This window comes from Brassica napus, chromosome C5, assembly GCF_020379485.1.
Source record: "Brassica napus cultivar Da-Ae chromosome C5, Da-Ae, whole genome shotgun sequence".
Classification (NCBI taxonomy): domain Eukaryota; kingdom Viridiplantae; phylum Streptophyta; class Magnoliopsida; order Brassicales; family Brassicaceae; genus Brassica; species Brassica napus.
In genome coordinates this window covers 5,376,014-5,394,178 of record NC_063448.1, presented here as the reverse complement: position 1 = coordinate 5,394,178, position 18,165 = coordinate 5,376,014, and the positions used below count along the sequence as shown (strand labels likewise).

At 39.6% G+C, this 18,165-nt stretch overlaps 5 protein-coding genes across 6 annotated transcripts; 2 read left to right on the top strand and 3 right to left on the bottom strand.

Moving 5' to 3' along the window:
* Nucleotides 1-77: 77 nt before the first annotated feature.
* On the bottom strand, nt 78-1,896 carry LOC106398387 (cytochrome P450 86B1-like). The gene has a single exon (XM_013838953.3). It carries the CDS (start codon nt 1,759-1,761, stop codon nt 178-180), a length of 1,584 nt encoding a protein of 527 aa, XP_013694407.2. The 5' UTR covers nt 1,762-1,896; the 3' UTR covers nt 78-177.
* A 1,997-nt stretch (nt 1,897-3,893) lies between these two features.
* On the bottom strand, nt 3,894-7,483 carry LOC106346445 (oxysterol-binding protein-related protein 1D). Its single transcript, XM_013785781.3, has 8 exons — nt 6,679-7,483; nt 6,257-6,610; nt 6,029-6,113; nt 5,492-5,952; nt 5,269-5,424; nt 4,850-5,158; nt 4,404-4,748; nt 3,894-4,269 (listed from the first exon to the last, which is right to left on the bottom strand). Exons 1-8 carry the CDS (start codon nt 7,231-7,233, stop codon nt 4,093-4,095), a joined length of 2,442 nt encoding a protein of 813 aa, XP_013641235.2. The 5' UTR covers nt 7,234-7,483; the 3' UTR covers nt 3,894-4,092.
* Nucleotides 7,484-10,166: 2,683 nt separating this feature from the next.
* LOC106397187 (actin-related protein 3) lies at nt 10,167-13,610 on the top strand. The gene is made up of 9 exons (XM_013837761.3): nt 10,167-10,546; nt 10,629-11,088; nt 11,159-11,305; nt 11,407-11,499; nt 11,650-11,769; nt 11,864-11,974; nt 12,174-12,299; nt 12,406-12,504; nt 12,648-13,610. The coding sequence occupies exons 1-9, from the start codon at nt 10,500-10,502 to the stop codon at nt 12,726-12,728; spliced, it is 1,284 nt and encodes a 427-aa protein (XP_013693215.1). The 5' UTR covers nt 10,167-10,499; the 3' UTR covers nt 12,729-13,610.
* On the top strand, nt 13,157-15,865 carry LOC106400908 (heterogeneous nuclear ribonucleoprotein A1-like). Of its 2 annotated transcripts, none has more exons than XM_013841310.3 (2): nt 13,157-13,340; nt 13,825-15,865. In XM_013841310.3, exon 2 carries the CDS (start codon nt 13,840-13,842, stop codon nt 15,568-15,570), a length of 1,731 nt encoding a protein of 576 aa, XP_013696764.2. In that variant the 5' UTR covers nt 13,157-13,340; nt 13,825-13,839; the 3' UTR covers nt 15,571-15,865. The 2 variants fall into 2 exon arrangements, with proteins under 2 accessions (XP_013696764.2, XP_048613962.1); XM_048758005.1 differs by having other exon boundaries at nt 13,158-13,354.
* On the bottom strand, nt 15,812-17,724 carry BNAC05G08980D (E3 ubiquitin-protein ligase AIRP2). Its single transcript, XM_013841311.3, has 5 exons — nt 17,340-17,724; nt 16,818-16,980; nt 16,662-16,728; nt 16,324-16,564; nt 15,812-16,240 (listed from the first exon to the last, which is right to left on the bottom strand). Exons 1-5 carry the CDS (start codon nt 17,450-17,452, stop codon nt 16,024-16,026), a joined length of 801 nt encoding a protein of 266 aa, XP_013696765.1. The 5' UTR covers nt 17,453-17,724; the 3' UTR covers nt 15,812-16,023.
* Nucleotides 17,725-18,165: the final 441 nt, after the last annotated feature.

The following is an 18,165-nucleotide window of genomic DNA, read 5'->3' as shown; positions in this document are numbered from 1 at the left end:
TATTAAACAGAAAATTTGCATTAATGAAAATATATAAAGTGAAGTTGAAGTTGTTACATTGCAGTTTTTTGATACTATAAGAGAAGGTCAACCTCCTCTATCAAGTGTTATCTTTCGCAATGATTATACACTAAACATGACTCTAGTAACTTCTCCATGATATGCCACGTCGAATATTTACCTCTTCTCTTCCAGCGACCTTGGCGAGATGGTCACCTTGAGACCGTGCTTCATGTACAAAGTCGTCGTTACTCTAGGGACAACAACATGATCTGGATCAACCTTCACCGAGTACCTCAACAATACAGAAGCAGCTACTGTCTTCATCTGCAAGTAAGCAAATGTCTTCCCTAAACAAAGCCTTGGCCCAGCATTAAACACAACGTATTTAAACTGGTCATCGCTCACGAAACTCCCTGCTTGTATCCATCTCTCTGGTCTAAACACCTCACAGTCTTTCCCCCAGATTGATTCCATCCTTCCCATGGCGTATATCGCAAAGTAAACTCGCGAGCCTTTACTTAGAAACGTCCCATCAGGGAAAACATCGTCTTCAGTGGCTTGTTTCATCTCCATAGGGATTGGAGGGTAAAGCCTCATGGTCTCCGAGAGTGCTGCTTGTAGATACACCATGTCGTTTAGTTCCTTGACCGTGAAGAGACTAGTTTGATGATGATCTCCTCTCTGTCTCAAGATCTCTCTGACCTCGCTGATGATTTTGTTTTCGACTTCAGGGTGTCTCTGTATCACCCAAAAGAACCATGTTAGTGCAACTGAACTCGTGTCTCTCCCAGCTAAGATGAAACTAGTGCAGAACTGTCTGAAAAACTTGACTATGGAAGGATCTTTCTCATCGCTCTTCTTGTGATGACTTTCTATCTCGATGATTCTCGAGAGTACATCTGATCTGTTCCCTAACGTTTTCTCCTCCTTGAGCTTGCAGATACGCTCCACGACCATCTTGTCAACAAACTCATGAACCACCTCAACAGCTTTCCTCAGACCTTTCTCATACCCAACGTCCAAGAACCTCATAGTCTTCCACACAAAAGGAGGAATCATGAACCTAAAAAGAGTAGACTCCGTTGCTTCTTCAAAAGCTTGAGCAAATGGGACAAGAGGAAGATCAGAACCAAGTGTTCCAGGGTTGTCGCCAAGACCAGCGATGCAGATGTTGTCAAACGTCAAGCGCAAGAGCACATCTTGTAGGTCAAAAGCCTCTTGTGACTTTTCAAAACTCTCCATCACATTCAACAGCTTCTCCCTCACCAAATCCTGCGTTGTCTGAAAAGAATGCTCCACAAACCGAGTCGAATGCATTTCGGTTATGATGATCCGTCTTTGCTCCTTCCAAGACTCGTGATCGGCGTTAAAGATGCCATCCTCGAGGAGATCGTTGAATCTTTCGTTGAAGAAGACGCCTTTGGGGAAGTTCTTGAAGTTGGTCTTGAGCATGTACTCGACGTTGGCGGGTACACAAGTCACGGCTCCGTAAGAGCCACCGAGCCAGATTCCGCGGTAAAGAAACGTACCTCGACATGTTTTTAAGCATCTTGTGACCCAACCGTAGACATCGTTCCTGTTAAAGAAGAACTCTGTAGTAACTCCGAACACTGGCCATGTCGTTGGACCTGGTTTCTTGGCTAACTTCTCACGCACGCAACAGAAAACAAAGAGTCCTAACAACGCGAGAGAGACATCGAAGAGACAAAGATGATTGTAAATTCTCTCTGTTAAAGACATGGAAGAGGTTTCAGACATTGTAAGCTCTCTCAAGTTTGATGTAGAAGTGAAATTACTGGGAGAATATTTGAGGATTTGTTTTCATGCGTTTTATGTTTTTTGGCTTAAGAACACCACTTTTGTGGCTGTCTTTCTTGGAGACAGTCAGCTCTGGTAAGTTGGTCTATTTCAAGAAGATCAAAGTTTCTTGTGAGACACGAAAGGTATAGGTTCGTATTGACAATGCAATTTGTGTGTTGGCAATATGCGCAACAAGCGCAAAGAATGCTCCTACAAATGCAAAATTTTCGCTCATGGCTTTGGTGACATAACCTTATAAGTTATAAACTCTTTTATTCTTGGATGTTCATTATATTGAAAACATAAGTGAAACCGAATTAACATAAATATAGGTCATCTCACCAAATATATTGTTCCCTCGGTTTCATTTTATTTTTCATCTTATGTTATGCACAAGAATTAAGAAAATATTTAATTCTGCATATTTCCAAAATAAAAACAACATTATCTATACATCTAACTATAATTCAACCAATAGAAAAATAAACTGGAAAATATTGTTCATAATTTTGTGTTAAAATTATAAAACAGCAATTATTTTGAAATGAAAATTTTACCGTTCTTAGAACGATAATAAAAAACAGGAGAGAGTAGTATTTTAAAACAAAATCACTCAATGGGGATGTGAGTGCACTTAGGTCATTAATCCGAAATATATTGCCAAATAGTATTGGGCCTATTGGCGTATTGCAGTGAAAATGAATGCAATGTTCTGATAGATCAATTAGCTTGGAGAAGAACATGACACTAAAATGAGATTGGTATGAATGATAAATGGATTAGTATAAGATATATTCTGAAGATTACTTGCTCCAAAACAAAGTATTGTAAAGGTCAAAAGATGTGTTAAACTGCTGTTTAGTCATCAAATCTGAGTTCCTCTAAAGGTACTGGATTCTACAATGCTTTCTACATGGAACATGACTCTAGTTTCTTCTTTTCAATCGAACTTGGCGTAATGGTCACCTTGAGACCATACTTCATGCACAAATTAGTCGTAACTATATATATATATTTGCCATGTCATTTGCGAGTCTGTGTGACATAAATGTATGTTTCTTTCTTGGTCCTATTCACTCACTATACTGACGAAAGACATGATGAAACTCTTAATAACTATCAATACCCTTCGTTTGTATGTTTCAAACTTTACGTACGTACGTATCAATAATGTTCTATAATTCATATCATACTTTTTTAATAAATGATATATTAGTGGTGTCTGTTACAAACCGGCAGATACTTTCACTATAAGCATATCACAAGTTACATTACTTTTAATTTGCTAACTTTACTTGTAGTAATTGTATTTGCGTTATTTTGATTTGTTTTTATCCTATAAATAGATTACATTTTATTACGAGATATGCTCCAACTAAAATTATGACAAATTAAACATTATCTGTTTCTTACATCGCATCTTATAATATCAGTGATGGTAAGTTTAATTATCTAAGATTTTTATAGCTTCATGTGTCTCTACACTCTAGTTAGTACGAGATAAAACATGAAATGTTATTAAAATTGCATATGCGATGAAACGTGAGATACATAAAGTGTTATATTTCTCATGATTTATCAAATCATAAACCGACAGAACCAGAGAATCGGAGACGATCAAACCCTAAACCGACCCGGTACAATAAATAACTATGCCTTAACAATATAAACAGACCTCACCGTAGTGTTTCTTTCTCTCTCCCAAAACCTTCGATTATGGCCGGATCTCTCGTACGCCGGAGCTCCGAGAAGCTCAGCCTTCCTATGCTCCAAGGTAAAATCAAATGTGACCAGGATGATTACCAAACAGAGCTCCAGCTGATCTACAAACAGTTAAAAGCCTCCCTGGATCTCTTCTTATGAATCGAAAGGTATGAGTTTTATGTGATTGATTCTCGAGAATGATTTGAACAGTTTCTTGATGTTGTAGAGTCTTGTCATCGAAAATTTGCTGGCTCTGTTTATGGATATTCAAACTATTGGTGATAGAAACATGCTAAAGCTTGCAAAATGCAAATGACAAGACTCTATGACATCAAGAAACAGTTAAAATCCTCGATGACAAGACTCTACAATATCAACAAAGGTTCTGGCCAAATCCTAATCGGATAATTTACTAATCTCCAATAAGTCTGAATGAGAATCTACATATAATGCACACACACACACACCAACAAAGGTTCTGGCCAAATTTTCACAGAAGCACAATGAGGGAATGGTGAAAATCTTTCAATATATATTAATTTTTTTAAAAAAAGAAACAAATAAAGGAACAAAAACATGAGATGATTATGAAGAAGATGAAACACTGTTACGCTGTTGCTGCTGCTTCTTGAAAATGTCAGTGATCTTATCCCAATTTTTCTTTTCTCTTGCTTCCCAGTAACCTCCCACGTACCGATAATTCCCTTCTTCATCTTTCTCAAACCATCTCGGTTTCCATCCTTTCTCCTGCAGCCTCCTTGCCTACCAACACACAAAAGAAAGATACACTCTTCAACATTCAGTACCATGGTCATCAACTAGACTTAACAAAATAGCCTTATCAATCAAGATGATATCACCTAGATACACAAACTGTATAAAAGTGAAGTTTGTACCTGTCTCTGCAGCTGTTCAAGTCTCAGTTTCTCAGCATTTGCTGCCTCGTATTCACCGTTTTCTAAGTGCCTTTGGTCAGGTCTCAGTCTTGAATCCGTTGGAGGCAATTTGTCCACCATCCCAGGAGTTATCTCATTAAGAGAGATTGCAAAAGGGGAGAGGTTGTATCTTGTTTTCGTAGGAGATTTGTCTCTCTCCCACAGTAACACAGCTTCTGTCATTGGATCATATCCCTTTGGCTTTGTTGTCGGATCCCCCAACACATAGTACATTGCCTCATCCCATTTGCCTATCAAGATAGCTACTTTCTCCCCAGTTCTATTGTCTTGCACAAACCCATGAACCTGAAAGATTATTTACAAAAACCAATGATGATCTTTTTACTATAATGCAGATAATGATATAGCTATGGAGCAGAAAGAAAAATTAAAAATCATTATACTACCTGACGAGGGTTTCGATCTATGACTGACTGCTCCTTGAACTTCAGCCTGCAGGAGTAATTGCCACCGCCTTTGATGCGCATAGTTCCATAATGATCACAGTAAAGTTTCCCCAGGATGATGTTGTATATGGAAGTGGTGACCTTGCTCCACTGATACGTCTCACCATCATCAAATTTTAATGTCAAGACACCCACAGGGTCAAGCTGGATTGACCGTCCCCAAAATTTCCCTTTGATATTTGAGTCTCCCCAGAAATTCCAACCTTGTCCCTCACAGTGGCAAGCAACAATCATTGGATGATGACTCACCTAAGAAACATAATTATATGCTCAATGAATTTAGAAAATTAATCAAATGTAACATGTTTTCAATACAACTCTTGCAGTAGAAGAGGAGAATGATGTGTTGGTTGAATTGCCTTCTCAGAGAAGAAACGAAGTCCTTTATCTGGGTAATCAGCTTCATATGTCTCGCCAAGTAGAGGATTAAAAGGTTTGCACTGCCTGCCTTCCGTGGACGCATAGCCAGATACAGCGAAAGCTGCGATGTTTAGAAGCCTCATCAACTCATTGCCCTGAAACAATATAATGTTAAAACGAAATTGCTTCAGCTTTTGGGAGTGAAACTCGCAAGGATCTGACCTGTTTGCCCCACTCAAGTGCTCTGTCTATCAAGTAAGAGTACTCCAAATCCTCAAAGCACTTCTGGAGAGAAGAAAGTGGCTCATTAAAATAAACGGGGAGACAAACTCCAGACAAGTCTTTGCCAATGTTTTCTTTGATGATTGACCACAGTCCAACCGGCTTCTCCTTCTCCTTCGGCTCTGGTAAATTATCCCTTCTTCTCACATATGGATACTGCGGTATCCTAACGGGAGCTTGCAAGCGGTCAGAGAAGAAGGAGTCTTTATCGTAAATAGAACCATTGCCTTCAGCTTCTCTGCTTCTGTAAGAAGCACTTCTCAATGCGTCGGCTGATAGGATATCGTTTGTATCAAAGAAAGGTACATCGTCTTCATCAGATTCAACGTCTGCTCCATCGTGACTTTCGTTATCAGCCTCAGAGTCGCTTGCAGATACCTCTGACACGACTGAATAGAAATCTGTTGGAGAACAATGATTGTCAAAAAACACAACACTATATCAAGAGTGCACAAACATATATGTAAAGTAACTAACCACTAAATCGTCTTCCCTGTCCACAGCAAGAGTCATGCTCCTTTGTTTCATCAACAACAGTAGTTTCCAGCTCTATTTTTTCGGTCTGCAAGATGATCATTAACGTACCACATCAACTAGTCTACTACAAGGCGAAGGAGGGAACAAACATGAGGCTGGTAATGCAATGTGTTCACTTCACATCCAGTAGATAGTTCCATTTCAAAATGTGTGAGAACCAAAACATACCTCCAACTGTCTGAGCGTATCTAGCAGTATAAGGTGTTTCTGTGTGAGAACCTTCAACCGGTTCTGCAGATTAGAAACTTCCGAAAGCATAATGGTTTCACAATCTTTGACTACTGTCTCACCAATGCCTTCCTGCAGTAGCCTTTCACGCAGCTTCTCGGTGGAAACAACCGCATCTTCACAGGGTAAAATGTCGCCGCTGGGGACTCTAGGAAAAAGATCCTTAGCCACCTGCAAAGCCTCAACCCAAGCCGCTCTATTCTCTCTCGATACGCAACGTAAATGAAGAGTCTTTGTACCAGTGAATATAGTAAGCCTCTTGTCATCAGACTTGCTCGCACGAATCGAAGAAACCTACAAACAAACAAAGCGCAGAGTAAAATCTAACATCCCTCATGCAAAGATCAAGATCAAGATTGTACCTTTAAGTGTACTTCACCAAAAGGTTTACAAGGCCTTGAAGAAGCTCCAGCTCCAGCTCCAAGCTTGTTGCTGCTGCCGCAGCTAGCCTTCCTAATGTACCTCACAGACTCCTCTCCTATCACTCTCACGCCCTTGTCTCTAGCGGGATTCATCACGATCTTATCAGGTCCATGGATCTTGTAATACGACAAGACGCCGTCTTCGAGCTCAAACCACCTAGCTCTCCACCCTTTACCGTAGTGGGTCCACTTATACATGATCCCAGCGACTCCAGCACCAGCACCAGCACCACCACCGACGCCGCCGTTTCCAAAGAAGAAACCTCCGTTCGAAGAAGAGTCTTTCCCCTCGAGATTCACGTCCTCCGAAGAGAGCCTCTCGAGCTGATCTTGGCTGATCCACGAGGCTTGCGTCGAGAAGGATGGCTTGGAAGCGTGGTTGCTAGGCATGAGACCTAGCTGAGAGTGTTGTTGCTGATTCGGAGCCGGTTTAGCGATAACCGGGTTTGTCCGGTCATCGATTAAAACCGGAGCAATGCAGCAAAGAGGATTCATAACATTTGATCAAAAGTTACGAATCGAGTTTCTTTAGATCCGGTGTGGATCGGACAATCTTTAGTTCGGAAATGATAGAAAAGGGGGTACAACGAGAAGACTGTAAAATAAATAAATAAAGCAGAGAGAGAGAGAGAGAGAAGGAGAGATAATGGAGATTGTCAGAGAGAGGAGGGCTCACAGATCCAATTTAAGGCAGTGTTGGTCTGTACATTTTTTGTGTTTGTGCAGTGTGCAGAGATGAGAGAGGGAGCATCTCTCTGAATCGTTTAAATTCATGGAAAAAAAAAATATAAATGTAAAAGTAATTATTAAATTACTATTAATGCTCTGAGTCAACATAATTATGTTTTCTTTTGGACCAATCCTAGTAGAGGATAGGTAGTTATTGCACAGTAAATATATTTATATAATTTGTCGGAAACAAAAATGACCATTGTATTTTTGTATTTAATTATCATTGGTCTCATTAACCAAAATATTCGGTATTCCATAAATAATAATACCAGATACAGCGATGAGTACGAATAATCAGTCAGGTACTATAGTATTTTTTCCTACTTAATATAGAGAAATTTTAATACTAGTAAATAAGGATTAGTATATGGATGATCCTATTGGGGTTATTTTTAGGCAGTTAATCAATTAGTTGTATTAATTGGATTAGAGACCGTGGAAAGATTTCTGATTTTTTTCAGACATTAATTGACGCAGAAAGGTTGTTATAGATAGAAAAAGATTATAATTATCCTTATTTTAAATCATAGAAGGTGGGTTTTTATCGAACATGGTAATAGTTTGTTTTGACCATTGATAAACGTAATGGACCGTAAATAGGGGGGTTTTATGCATTACGTAATGATTTCATGATTAACAAGTGCTTATTTGAAGTCTAGACTAATAGATTTTTTTTTTTATTATGGTAACTTAACTTCACGTCGTCCAGATCTTTACAACGGTGGAGCTGTCTGAGAATGAAGATGTTTATGAATGGGACCTTCAAGGAACAAATGGAGATAAATATAAAACGGGAGCGGTCTACACTTACATCAGAGGAGAAATAGAGATCAAAAGCTGGACTAAGATGATTTGGTTTCCTCATGCTATTCCATGCCACTCTTTCCACGCTTGGCTAGTCTATTTGAATCGTTGTCCAACAAAGGATCGAATGAGAAGCTGGGGTCTTCAAGTGGATCAAACTTGTGTGCTATGCAACATGCACCCAGAGTCTCGCAATCATCTCTTTTTCGATTGCGCTTTCAGCTTTGAACTATGGTCGCGTCTCTCCACTCGGTGTTGCCTCGCTCCTGTCAGTTCGTGGGAGCAAACGGTAGCACAGATGGGTTCCCTAAGGGGTGGAAAAGCGGTTACATTGATCTCCCTCCTCGTTTGGCAAGCTACTCTCTATTGGATTTGGAATGAACGGAACGGTCGGATCCATGCAAGGCCTTTCAGAACGGTGGGTGTTATCTATAAGGCGATAGATCACCAGATCAGAAACAAGATCTCGAGTTTCAGAGACACAAGTCCCTCTCTCTCTTCAAAGATGATGCAACAATGGTTCTCTACGGCTTAACTCTACGCAACTACCGCTTCTCCACATTCACTCCCGTGACTCGCGGAACTTTCCATCCCCCAACCACCAACCACCGCTTTCACTTTTTTCACTGGGCCTTCCATGGATCACAATCAATTTAGGGTTAGTTCTACTGAGATTCTGTTACTATGGGGTTAATTATATTTTACTGGGTCTTGCCCTGAAAACACTGCCTAAGGGCCTGTAATATTTTCTTTTTTAGCTAATCAAATGAAAGCCATCTTACAAAAAAAAACATAAAATTAAAACGATTGACAGATCCGTATATGTTGGTTTTCTTCACATTGGAACTGACTGTGTAGTAATGATTAGGAATAACAAATATGGACCTTAAAAGTTAGAATGACTTCCATTGAAGGTAAACGGGTCTATTTGGATATAGTGCAAAAGTCTTTATCGCAACATACAAGGGCCCTTTTATGGGCCCATATCACAGTTTCTTTTGGACCATAGCAATGTATATTATATGAACTGTATGTGTGTTTTCACCGACTGCAAAAGATTAGTGATTATGAAAATATTTTTTATGCATCAATTTTTTTTATTTTTTCTTTTACTTTTCATGAACTGTAGTAAGAAGTCTCTTTTTTTTTTTGAACAACAGTAAGAAGTCTCTATAGGTGAAACTGTGTCACATAACGGTTTGCATGGACCGCACCAAAAAAATTTAAAGCTAAAACGATTGGATATTTGGATTGTACATGACCATATAAGAAGGTTACGTAGTATCTATGGACCATATACTGCTCTGCTTTATGCGAAATGTAAATAATTGTTCTAGTGAATGATTTCTGATTATAGAATGCTTTTAGTATCTTTTATAAATCATAGAAGAATATATTATGAACCATGATAGGATTTCACGGATTAATTATTGATTGCATAATTTGGCTTTGATAGATTATAGGAGTGATTTTCTTACATGACATGTATCATATATAAAAAGTTTTGTTGTGAATTGCACAATAGTTTTTTTTTATGGATATACGAGTTTATAAAAACTGCAAGTGTTGCTACAAACTATAAGAGTGTAGTATAATTTTTGTTGTTGCAAATAGTCACAGGTGGTGGGCTTTTTGCCGGTGGTTGAAGGGTCGTTATCACTTGAGATCAAAGATTGTTTTCGTCTTGTCTTCGACTACACATCGTACAGTAAGATTAAAACAGTAACAATAATAAAAATAAAAAAAACCTCTGGTTTTACAGCCTTTTTCTTTTCGATTTCGAATTGGTTCAGTTTTACAGAATCTGGTTTTGTTCGATTCGGTTTGGTTCAGTTAAACCGAATTAAAACATCAGGACAAAATTTAACATTAGTCCATTTGTTTTGTACTGTCGGAAAGAATCTCTCACACGCTAAAGGACAAACCGACGACGGCGACTTTCCCTATGATCTGAGTTTCTGAACCAATGGTCTTCCCTGAATTTCACGGGAATCTCTGATCGTTTTCCGGGAAAATTAATTATATCTTCTCTCTCCCCTACATTGTTTACCAGAGCTAGAGCTGCTACGTGGCAGCTCGCCGGAATCTCAAACTTCCATTGTCGGAGAAGAAGCAAGTTTGGAGATTGATCCTTCGTTTTACAAAACAGATCGAAACTCTTTTAACGTTTCTACTGCTACTCGTTCTTCAGCTAGACTCTGTTTCGGATCTCTGTTTCGGGCGTAATGGATCCGACTTCTCGACCCGCTGTTGTCATCGACAATGGAACCGGGTAGGTGATTAGGCTTATGACCTTGATGGGTTCGAGAAAAATGCTTTCTTTTCATTCACGGTATGCTCTCTGATCTTGTTAGGTATACAAAGATGGGCTTTACGGGTAATGTAGAACCATGTTTCATTCTCCCAACGGTAGTTGCATCGAACGAGTCTTTCTTGAGCCAGCCCAAGAGTTCTTTAAAGGGCTCTTGGGCAGCTCAGCACAACGCTGGAGTTGCTGCTGATATGGACTTCTTTATCGGAGACGAAGCTCTCACGAAGTCACGGTCCAGTAGTACTTACAATCTTCGTTATCCGATCGAGCATGGTCAAGTTGAGGATTGGGATGCTATGGAAAGGTATTGGCAGCAGTGTGTGTTCAACTATCTGAGGTGTGATCCAGAGGATCACTACTTTCTTCTCACCGAAAGCCCTCTCACTCCTCCTGAGAGCCGAGAGTACACTGGGGAGATTCTGTTCGAGACTTTTAATGTTCCTGGGCTTTACATTGCTGTTAACTCGGTGCTGGCACTTGCAGCTGGGTACACAACATCAAAGGTAAGTGGGGGCATTGTTTTTTTTTTTTTTACTCCAAGTTCTTTGCTTGTCTGAATCTTTGGTGTCTTAGTGTGAGATGACAGGGGTTGTAGTTGATGTTGGAGATGGGGCGACTCGTGTTGTGCCTGTTGCGGAAGGTTATGTTATTGGGAGCTGTATTAGAACAATTCCAATTGCGGGCAAAGATGTCTCCCTCTTTATCCAGCAACTCATGCGTGTATGTACTCATTTATCTTTTCTAGTTGGTTTTTAATTCTTTCTATGTGACGTTTATGTAATACGGTCATGGAACTTTTGTCATTTCAAAAATTATTGTAGGAAAGAGGTGAGAATATACCACCAGAAGATTCATTCGATGTTGCCCGTAAAGTGAAGGAAATGTACTGCTACACTTGCTCAGACATTGTTAAGGTAATGCTTATTGGTTAATGTTTAAGTTAAACAATAGTACTCTATTTTTATTTAATGATTGATTACTGGCTTGTATGCTGAAAAGGCTTGACACTCTGAACACATGAAAATAGATAAAGATGGCTAAACTGAACAATCATATGGTTGCAGGAGTTTAACAAACACGACAAAGAACCAGGAAAGTATATTAAACAATGGAAAGGTGTTAAGCCAAAGACTGGTGCACCATACACTTGTGACGTTGGATACGAACGATTCCTTGGACCTGAGGTTTGTTACCATTGTCTCTGTTTTCTATGTTTATGCGCTTGTTTTGTGTGTTATTTTAGTGATGATAATGTTGAGATTGTGTGTGTGTTTACAGGTCTTCTTTAATCCAGAGATATACAGCAATGATTTTACAACTTCTTTACCGGCTGTAATAGACAAATGTATCCAGTCTGCACCAATTGACACACGACGAGCTTTATATAAGGTCTGAAAACACTCAGTTTGGTTCAGAGAGTTTTAAGATGTTTTTTGTTTTGTTTGGTAAAAACGTTAAGTAATCAGTTCTCCAAGGTGAAAAAGTAAGTGTGGCTGGCGAGATTGTTGATGCCTGTGTTCAGTTCTCAAAGATGTTTTTAACATGTTTTTTACTGGTATTTGATGAATTTGTGAAAAATTCATTTCAGAACATAGTATTGTCCGGAGGCTCAACTATGTTCAAAGATTTCGGAAGAAGGTTACAAAGGGATCTCAAAAAGATTGTTGATGCCCGTGTTCTTGCTAATAACGCACGTACCGGTGGTGAAATCACGGTAAATAAAAAAAGTTGTATGATGTCAGTAGTAAACAGATACATGTTTATTTGTATATAGATATAACCAGTTTCCCTTTCATCTGCGTTGGCATTTGTAATGACAGTCTCAACCAGTGGAGGTTAATGTGGTGAGCCACCCTGTCCAAAAGTTTGCTGTTTGGTTTGGAGGCTCTGTGCTTTCATCAACTCCTGAGTTTTTCGCGGTATGTAAAACAACTGAGTTGATACCTCCGGTTATAAAAGACTTGACTAGAAACGGTTTAGAGACCAGCTAGATTTAATATGAGAACATCTTGGCTTGTTTTGGTTTGAAACAGTGGATGTGTGTTTTTTCTTGTTATTGCAGAGCTGCAGAACGAAAGAGGAGTATGAGGAATGTGGAGCAAGCATATGCCGTACTAATCCGGTGTTCAAAGGGATGTATTAAAGACAAATAGAAGCTGGTTCGTTAAATAATTCACCAGCATATGTGAATGTTTGTCTGAATGAAACACTCCATTTTAGATACTTGTAACTCAAGCTATTTGGCTCTTTAGGTTTCATTGAGTTTCTCAATCAATGCAAGCTAGGCTTTATGTAGTAGAAGAAATCATATTATTTTCAGACAAAGCAAAAAAACAAAACAAAAAAAAGGCAACAACTTGATAAGGCTGCTCATGGGACTTGGTGACAGAAAGGGGATAAGATCAGAGGTAGAAGGATTAGACCTTGTTTGAATTACAGACCAGACTTGGCTAAATAAGAGTACTAAATGGAGTTAAAACACAACGCAATAAAGCCCATTAATTAATTATTCGAAGCCCGGGCCCAATAAGCTTATCACTAACACGGAGGAGAAATCTATTATCGCATCGGATAAGAAAGAAGCACGTCACGTGTTCTCTCTCTCAACGAAGACGACTCTATCTCCGATCTCAAAACCAATACTTTCATTGAATTTCCCCGGAGAAGCTCAGATCCTCGCCGGCAAACAATTCTCGGATCCTTATCGGAATCTCAGCCTCCGTAGACGGAAGAGACCCAGCTGCAAAGAGTCAAAGTAAGCAAGCTTAGGTTTGTTTTTTTTTTTTTCGATTCTCGAATCTCGAGGCTTTCTAGGGTTTTCATCAATGTTATCTCGTTGAAAAAAAAATTGTAACTTTCATCCCAGATCTGTTGATTTCTTCTTCGATTTTGTAAGAACCGTATGTGTAGTAGGCTCTCCTTTTCCTTGTAAATCAAACCATGTATGTAATTTGATCTATAATTGTATATACTAATCTTGTAAGATCTAATCTTTTAATGAAGAGAAGATATGTTGATGAGCTTAGATCCCCAAATCTCAGATCTATGAGCTAAAGTTCCTGTTTTTTTTTTTTTATAATCTGTACACAGACACATGTATACTTTAGTATTCATCAATAGCTTGTAAAGAATCATAGGCAGACTTGTAATCTCTGTTTTTAAGTTGTTCATGTAAAAAGATTGTTTCATGTAGTTTATGTTGTTTGTTTGTTTAATTCTTGGTTGTATTTTCTGGCCAGTTTTGTAAGAATCCAATGAATCAAGAAAACGCTGGTTATGGAGATAATCAGAAGCTACTTCACCAGGGAAGCGGGACTATTCCTGCTCTTGCTGATGAAGAGCTGTTGGGAGAAGATGATGACTACGATGATCTCTATAGCGATGTTAATGTTGGTGAGAGCTTCTTCCAAGCTCATAATCAACCTCAAGCACCAGCTCAAGTCGGTGGAAGTATTCAAGCTCAGAATAGTAATGTTTCTGAACCGAGAATGGCAGTTGTATCCGGAGGAGGTGCAGTTGAAGGGAAGTATCATAATGGGATCAGTGGACCTGAAACAAGATCAGATGCTTATCCACAAGGATCTTCTTTTGGACCCAAAGGGATGAATGTTGATGTCCAGTCCAACCAACCCAGCAAAGTCAATCCACAAGGATCAACATCTATTGTGTTGAACACGCATAGTTTTTCAGGGAGCGCGGTGAATGTGCCTGAGCCTCCTCCTGTGCATAATAACCCTTATGGTGGTGCTCCTCAAGGTGCTCAGCAGATTCCTGTTAGCCAGACGAGTGTTAATCCAAGCGCAATGGTGAACAGAAGCCCCACGCAGCCGTTTGTTGTGGACAATGGGAACACCATGCTTTTCGTGGGGGAGTTGCATTGGTGGACGACGGATGCAGAGATTGAGAGTGTTCTTTCTCAGTACGGAAGAGTGAAAGAGATCAAGTTTTTCGACGAGAGAGTTAGTGGCAAATCCAAAGGGTATTGTCAGGTTGAGTTTTATGATTCAGCTGCTGCAGCTGCTTGCAAAGAAGGAATGAATGGGTTTGTTTTCAACGGTAAAGCGTGTGTTGTAGCCTTTGCTTCTCCTGAAACGTTGAAGCAGATGGGAGCTAATTTCACTGGGAGGAACCAAGGACAGAACCAAATGCAAAACAGAAGGCCTTTGAATGAGGGAATGGGAAGAGGCAACAACAACAATAACAACAACAACATGAATACGCAAAATGGAGACGGTGGAAGAAACTATGGGAGAGGTGGTGGGTTTGCACGTGGTGGCCAAGGAATGGCAAACCGTGGAGGTCATTGGGGTGGTGCAGCGAGAGGCAGAGGGATGAACAACATGGCTAACGGTGCTGGTGCTGGACCGTATGGCGGCCCTGGACTTGCTGGTCCAGCGTTTGGTGGTATGATGCATCCACAGGGTATGATGGGAGCTGGTGGGTTTGATCCTACATTCATGGGTCGTGGCGGTGGTTATGGAGGGTTTCCAGGTCTTGCTTACCCCGGGATGCCTCAGCCTTATCCAGGTGTTAATCCAATGGGAATGGTCGGGATTGCTCCTCATGTTAATCCCGCCTTTTTCGGCGGCGCGGGGATGGGAACGATGGGTAACGCAGGGATGAACGGAGTTCATGCAGCAGGGATGTGGAACGAGGCTAGTGGAGGAGGTGGTGGTGGTGAAGAGGGTGGCTCTGAATACGGTGGATATGAAGATGAAAACCAAGAGAAAGAAGAGAAGCCATCACGTGAGAAAGAACGAGCTACTGCGGAACGTGACTGGTCTGAGAGCAGTGGTGGTGATAGAAGACACAAGAGTCACCGTGAAGAGAAAGATAGTCACCGCGAGTATAAGCACCGTGATTCCGAAGAGTACGATAGAGGACAGTCTTCTTCGAAGTCTCGAAGCAGATCAAGAATGTCGGAAGATGATCATAGGTCCAGGTCAAGAGATGCAGACTACGGAAAGAGAAGGCGTGGAGACTGAAACAGAACCTCACACGTTCTTCGTGTGTCTTGTTGCTGCATCTAAACAACACCGGTTTTTAAGTTACTCTGCATACTTCATCAAACTACTTATCATCATCAAATATTTGATACAATGTTTCTCTATATACCTTGTTTGCTGATAATCTGTCTTTGGAGTTGAGCATATATATGTGTGTAAACTATGTTTTTGTTTTTGTTAAAGGTTCATTTGTTATTGCAAACACTTTGATCTAGGAAGCTGTTGTAAAAGAGATCTTTATTATTTGCTCTTATTCAAGCTTTATTTGGTAGCATTTCACAGTTATTTAATTTTAAATAAAGGATGTAAAAGCTGAGGGGCTTTGGCATGTTGCATCAAACCATCCCAAAGCCAAACACACAGTTTTACATTCTATACAATACATTTTTTTTACCTTCTAAAAATCTGTACATAGTCTTGTTTGTCCAGATTCTAAATCAGATTTGAGTACTCATAGTAAACCAAGAAGAGAGCTTCAGGGTAATCCTTGGGAAGGCTATTGATGTAGAGATAGAATCTGAACAAATCTTCCCTTGAAGCCGTCCTTGTATCCACCACGTCGTTGTCACCAGCAAGCACCCACAAATCCTCTGAGTTCACTCTCTTCATGCTCCCCCGGCAGAACGGGCATGACTGAGACTTCAAGTTCCTGCAGATGTGATCAAAGGAGATTTGGTTAAAATGAAAGCTCCTTCATCAGTTAACAAAGGTCTTTAGATAATGTGTGTGTACCAGTTGCGGTAGCATTTGATGCACATGGAGTGGCAGCAATTAGGCAAAACCATTTTGGTGCAAGTTTCTAAACAGATTCCACATTCTTCCTCACGATCAAACGCGGCATTGCTGAATCTACTACTGCTGCGAGCCTCTTTTGTTATCTTCTTGCTGAGTCTTTTAAGGTCAAACCCGAGGTCTGCGTTTGCCAGCTCGTCTAAGTTGCTGTGTAATAGCTGAAGTGATGGTAGTATCACACCTTTCAAAAAGACAAGACAACGTTAGGAGACCAAAGCTGGAAACAGAAAACATGGAACATTACAACATTATACAGCAACGGTTACAGGTTTGCGTACCATAGAACTCACTGATAGTTGCTTTCCTCCCGTGCGTAGTGAGCTTAGGCTGTCCATCAGAATGAACCTGTACAAGACAAATTGAGATATTTCAGAAAACTCCTAAAGCCCTAACAAAGGAAGACGCTTTAAGATCACAGGGGGCAAGAACTAAACCTTGTAGACAAGAACATGAAAGAGATTAAAGTAACGAGGAAGTAGACATGAGCAAGAAAGATCCATCCACCGAAGCAAGAAGAGTAACAATGAAGCAAAGTTGCTATGAACCAGTTTCATCTGAAGCCTCACATTGTTCTTCCCCATTGGAATTGCTTCTGCCCTGAAGACATAAAAGCTCAAACTTCTCAATAAGCAGCAACTAATCTTACAATCAGAGAGAGACCTTAATTTCTCAACTAAAAGGCTAGTAAATTAGAATAATCAAGCAGACAACAACTTTCATGAGATTCCCATTTGAGAACGCTATTACTAAAACTTATCGAAGTTTCCTAAAATAACCAAACTCTGATGAGAAGAGATTACATAAATCCCCAGAAAATGACCTTAAAGTTCTCTCAGCTGGGTGTTTCAATAATTCACCTACTTTTAATTAGTAGTAGCTCAACTAATCAAAACGATAAACGAGAGTAAAGTCTTAAACTTTAGGAGAAAGGAGACAAAACCCAGAAAGGGACTTACAAAGTGTTTGCGTGTTGGACATCAGCTTCCAAAATCTTCAACGATTCATAGTACGAAGAAGGAGAAGATGATGATGAAGAAGATGAAGAAGATATAGCCATCTGATTATACATCTCTCTCTCTCTGTGTTTGTGAATCCCAACAGAGGAATTGATTGTAGAATCCCAACAGAGATATATATAAGAAAGACGAAGATGCCAAAAAGGCGAGAGATTGGTCTGAATGATCGGAAAAAGGTAAGAACCTAAAGGACAAAAGGCCAAAGCAAGAAGCTAAACACCGCAAGGACACAAGTCTCCACTTCTTCTCTCTCTCTTTGCTTTTGCCTTTTTGATTCTTTTGTTCACGGTTAGTTGTTCTGCTTTGTTTAAATAAATAATCATGTTGAATAAGAAAAGTTCGTTTTCTTAATTACTAATTTAATTGTTCTTGTTAATTAAGCTTGGTACTTTGAGTTGGGATGGCTTTTTCGTATCTGATTATAATTAATAGTCATTTTCATTCAATTTGTAACAGCTTTGGGATTAAATACTTAAAGCCAATATAGACAAAAATACCGAAGTGGAAGAATGCGTGTATTTTCTTGTCTCACTAATAGAACTTGATTTGCTGAAGTAAACCAATGAATAATGCTCAAAATTATTCTATGGTGTAAAGTGAAAGCTTTTAAATTGAGAGGTGGACACCAAAAACCGACAAGAAATATTACGAAACTGTTTGAAATCGAAAATAATAAAAAAAAAATCTTTTAGTTAATGGAGACCCTAGTTAATGTCCTAACAAAAAATAATTAAAAATAGGCTTGCTTCGGTTGGGTTCTAATTTT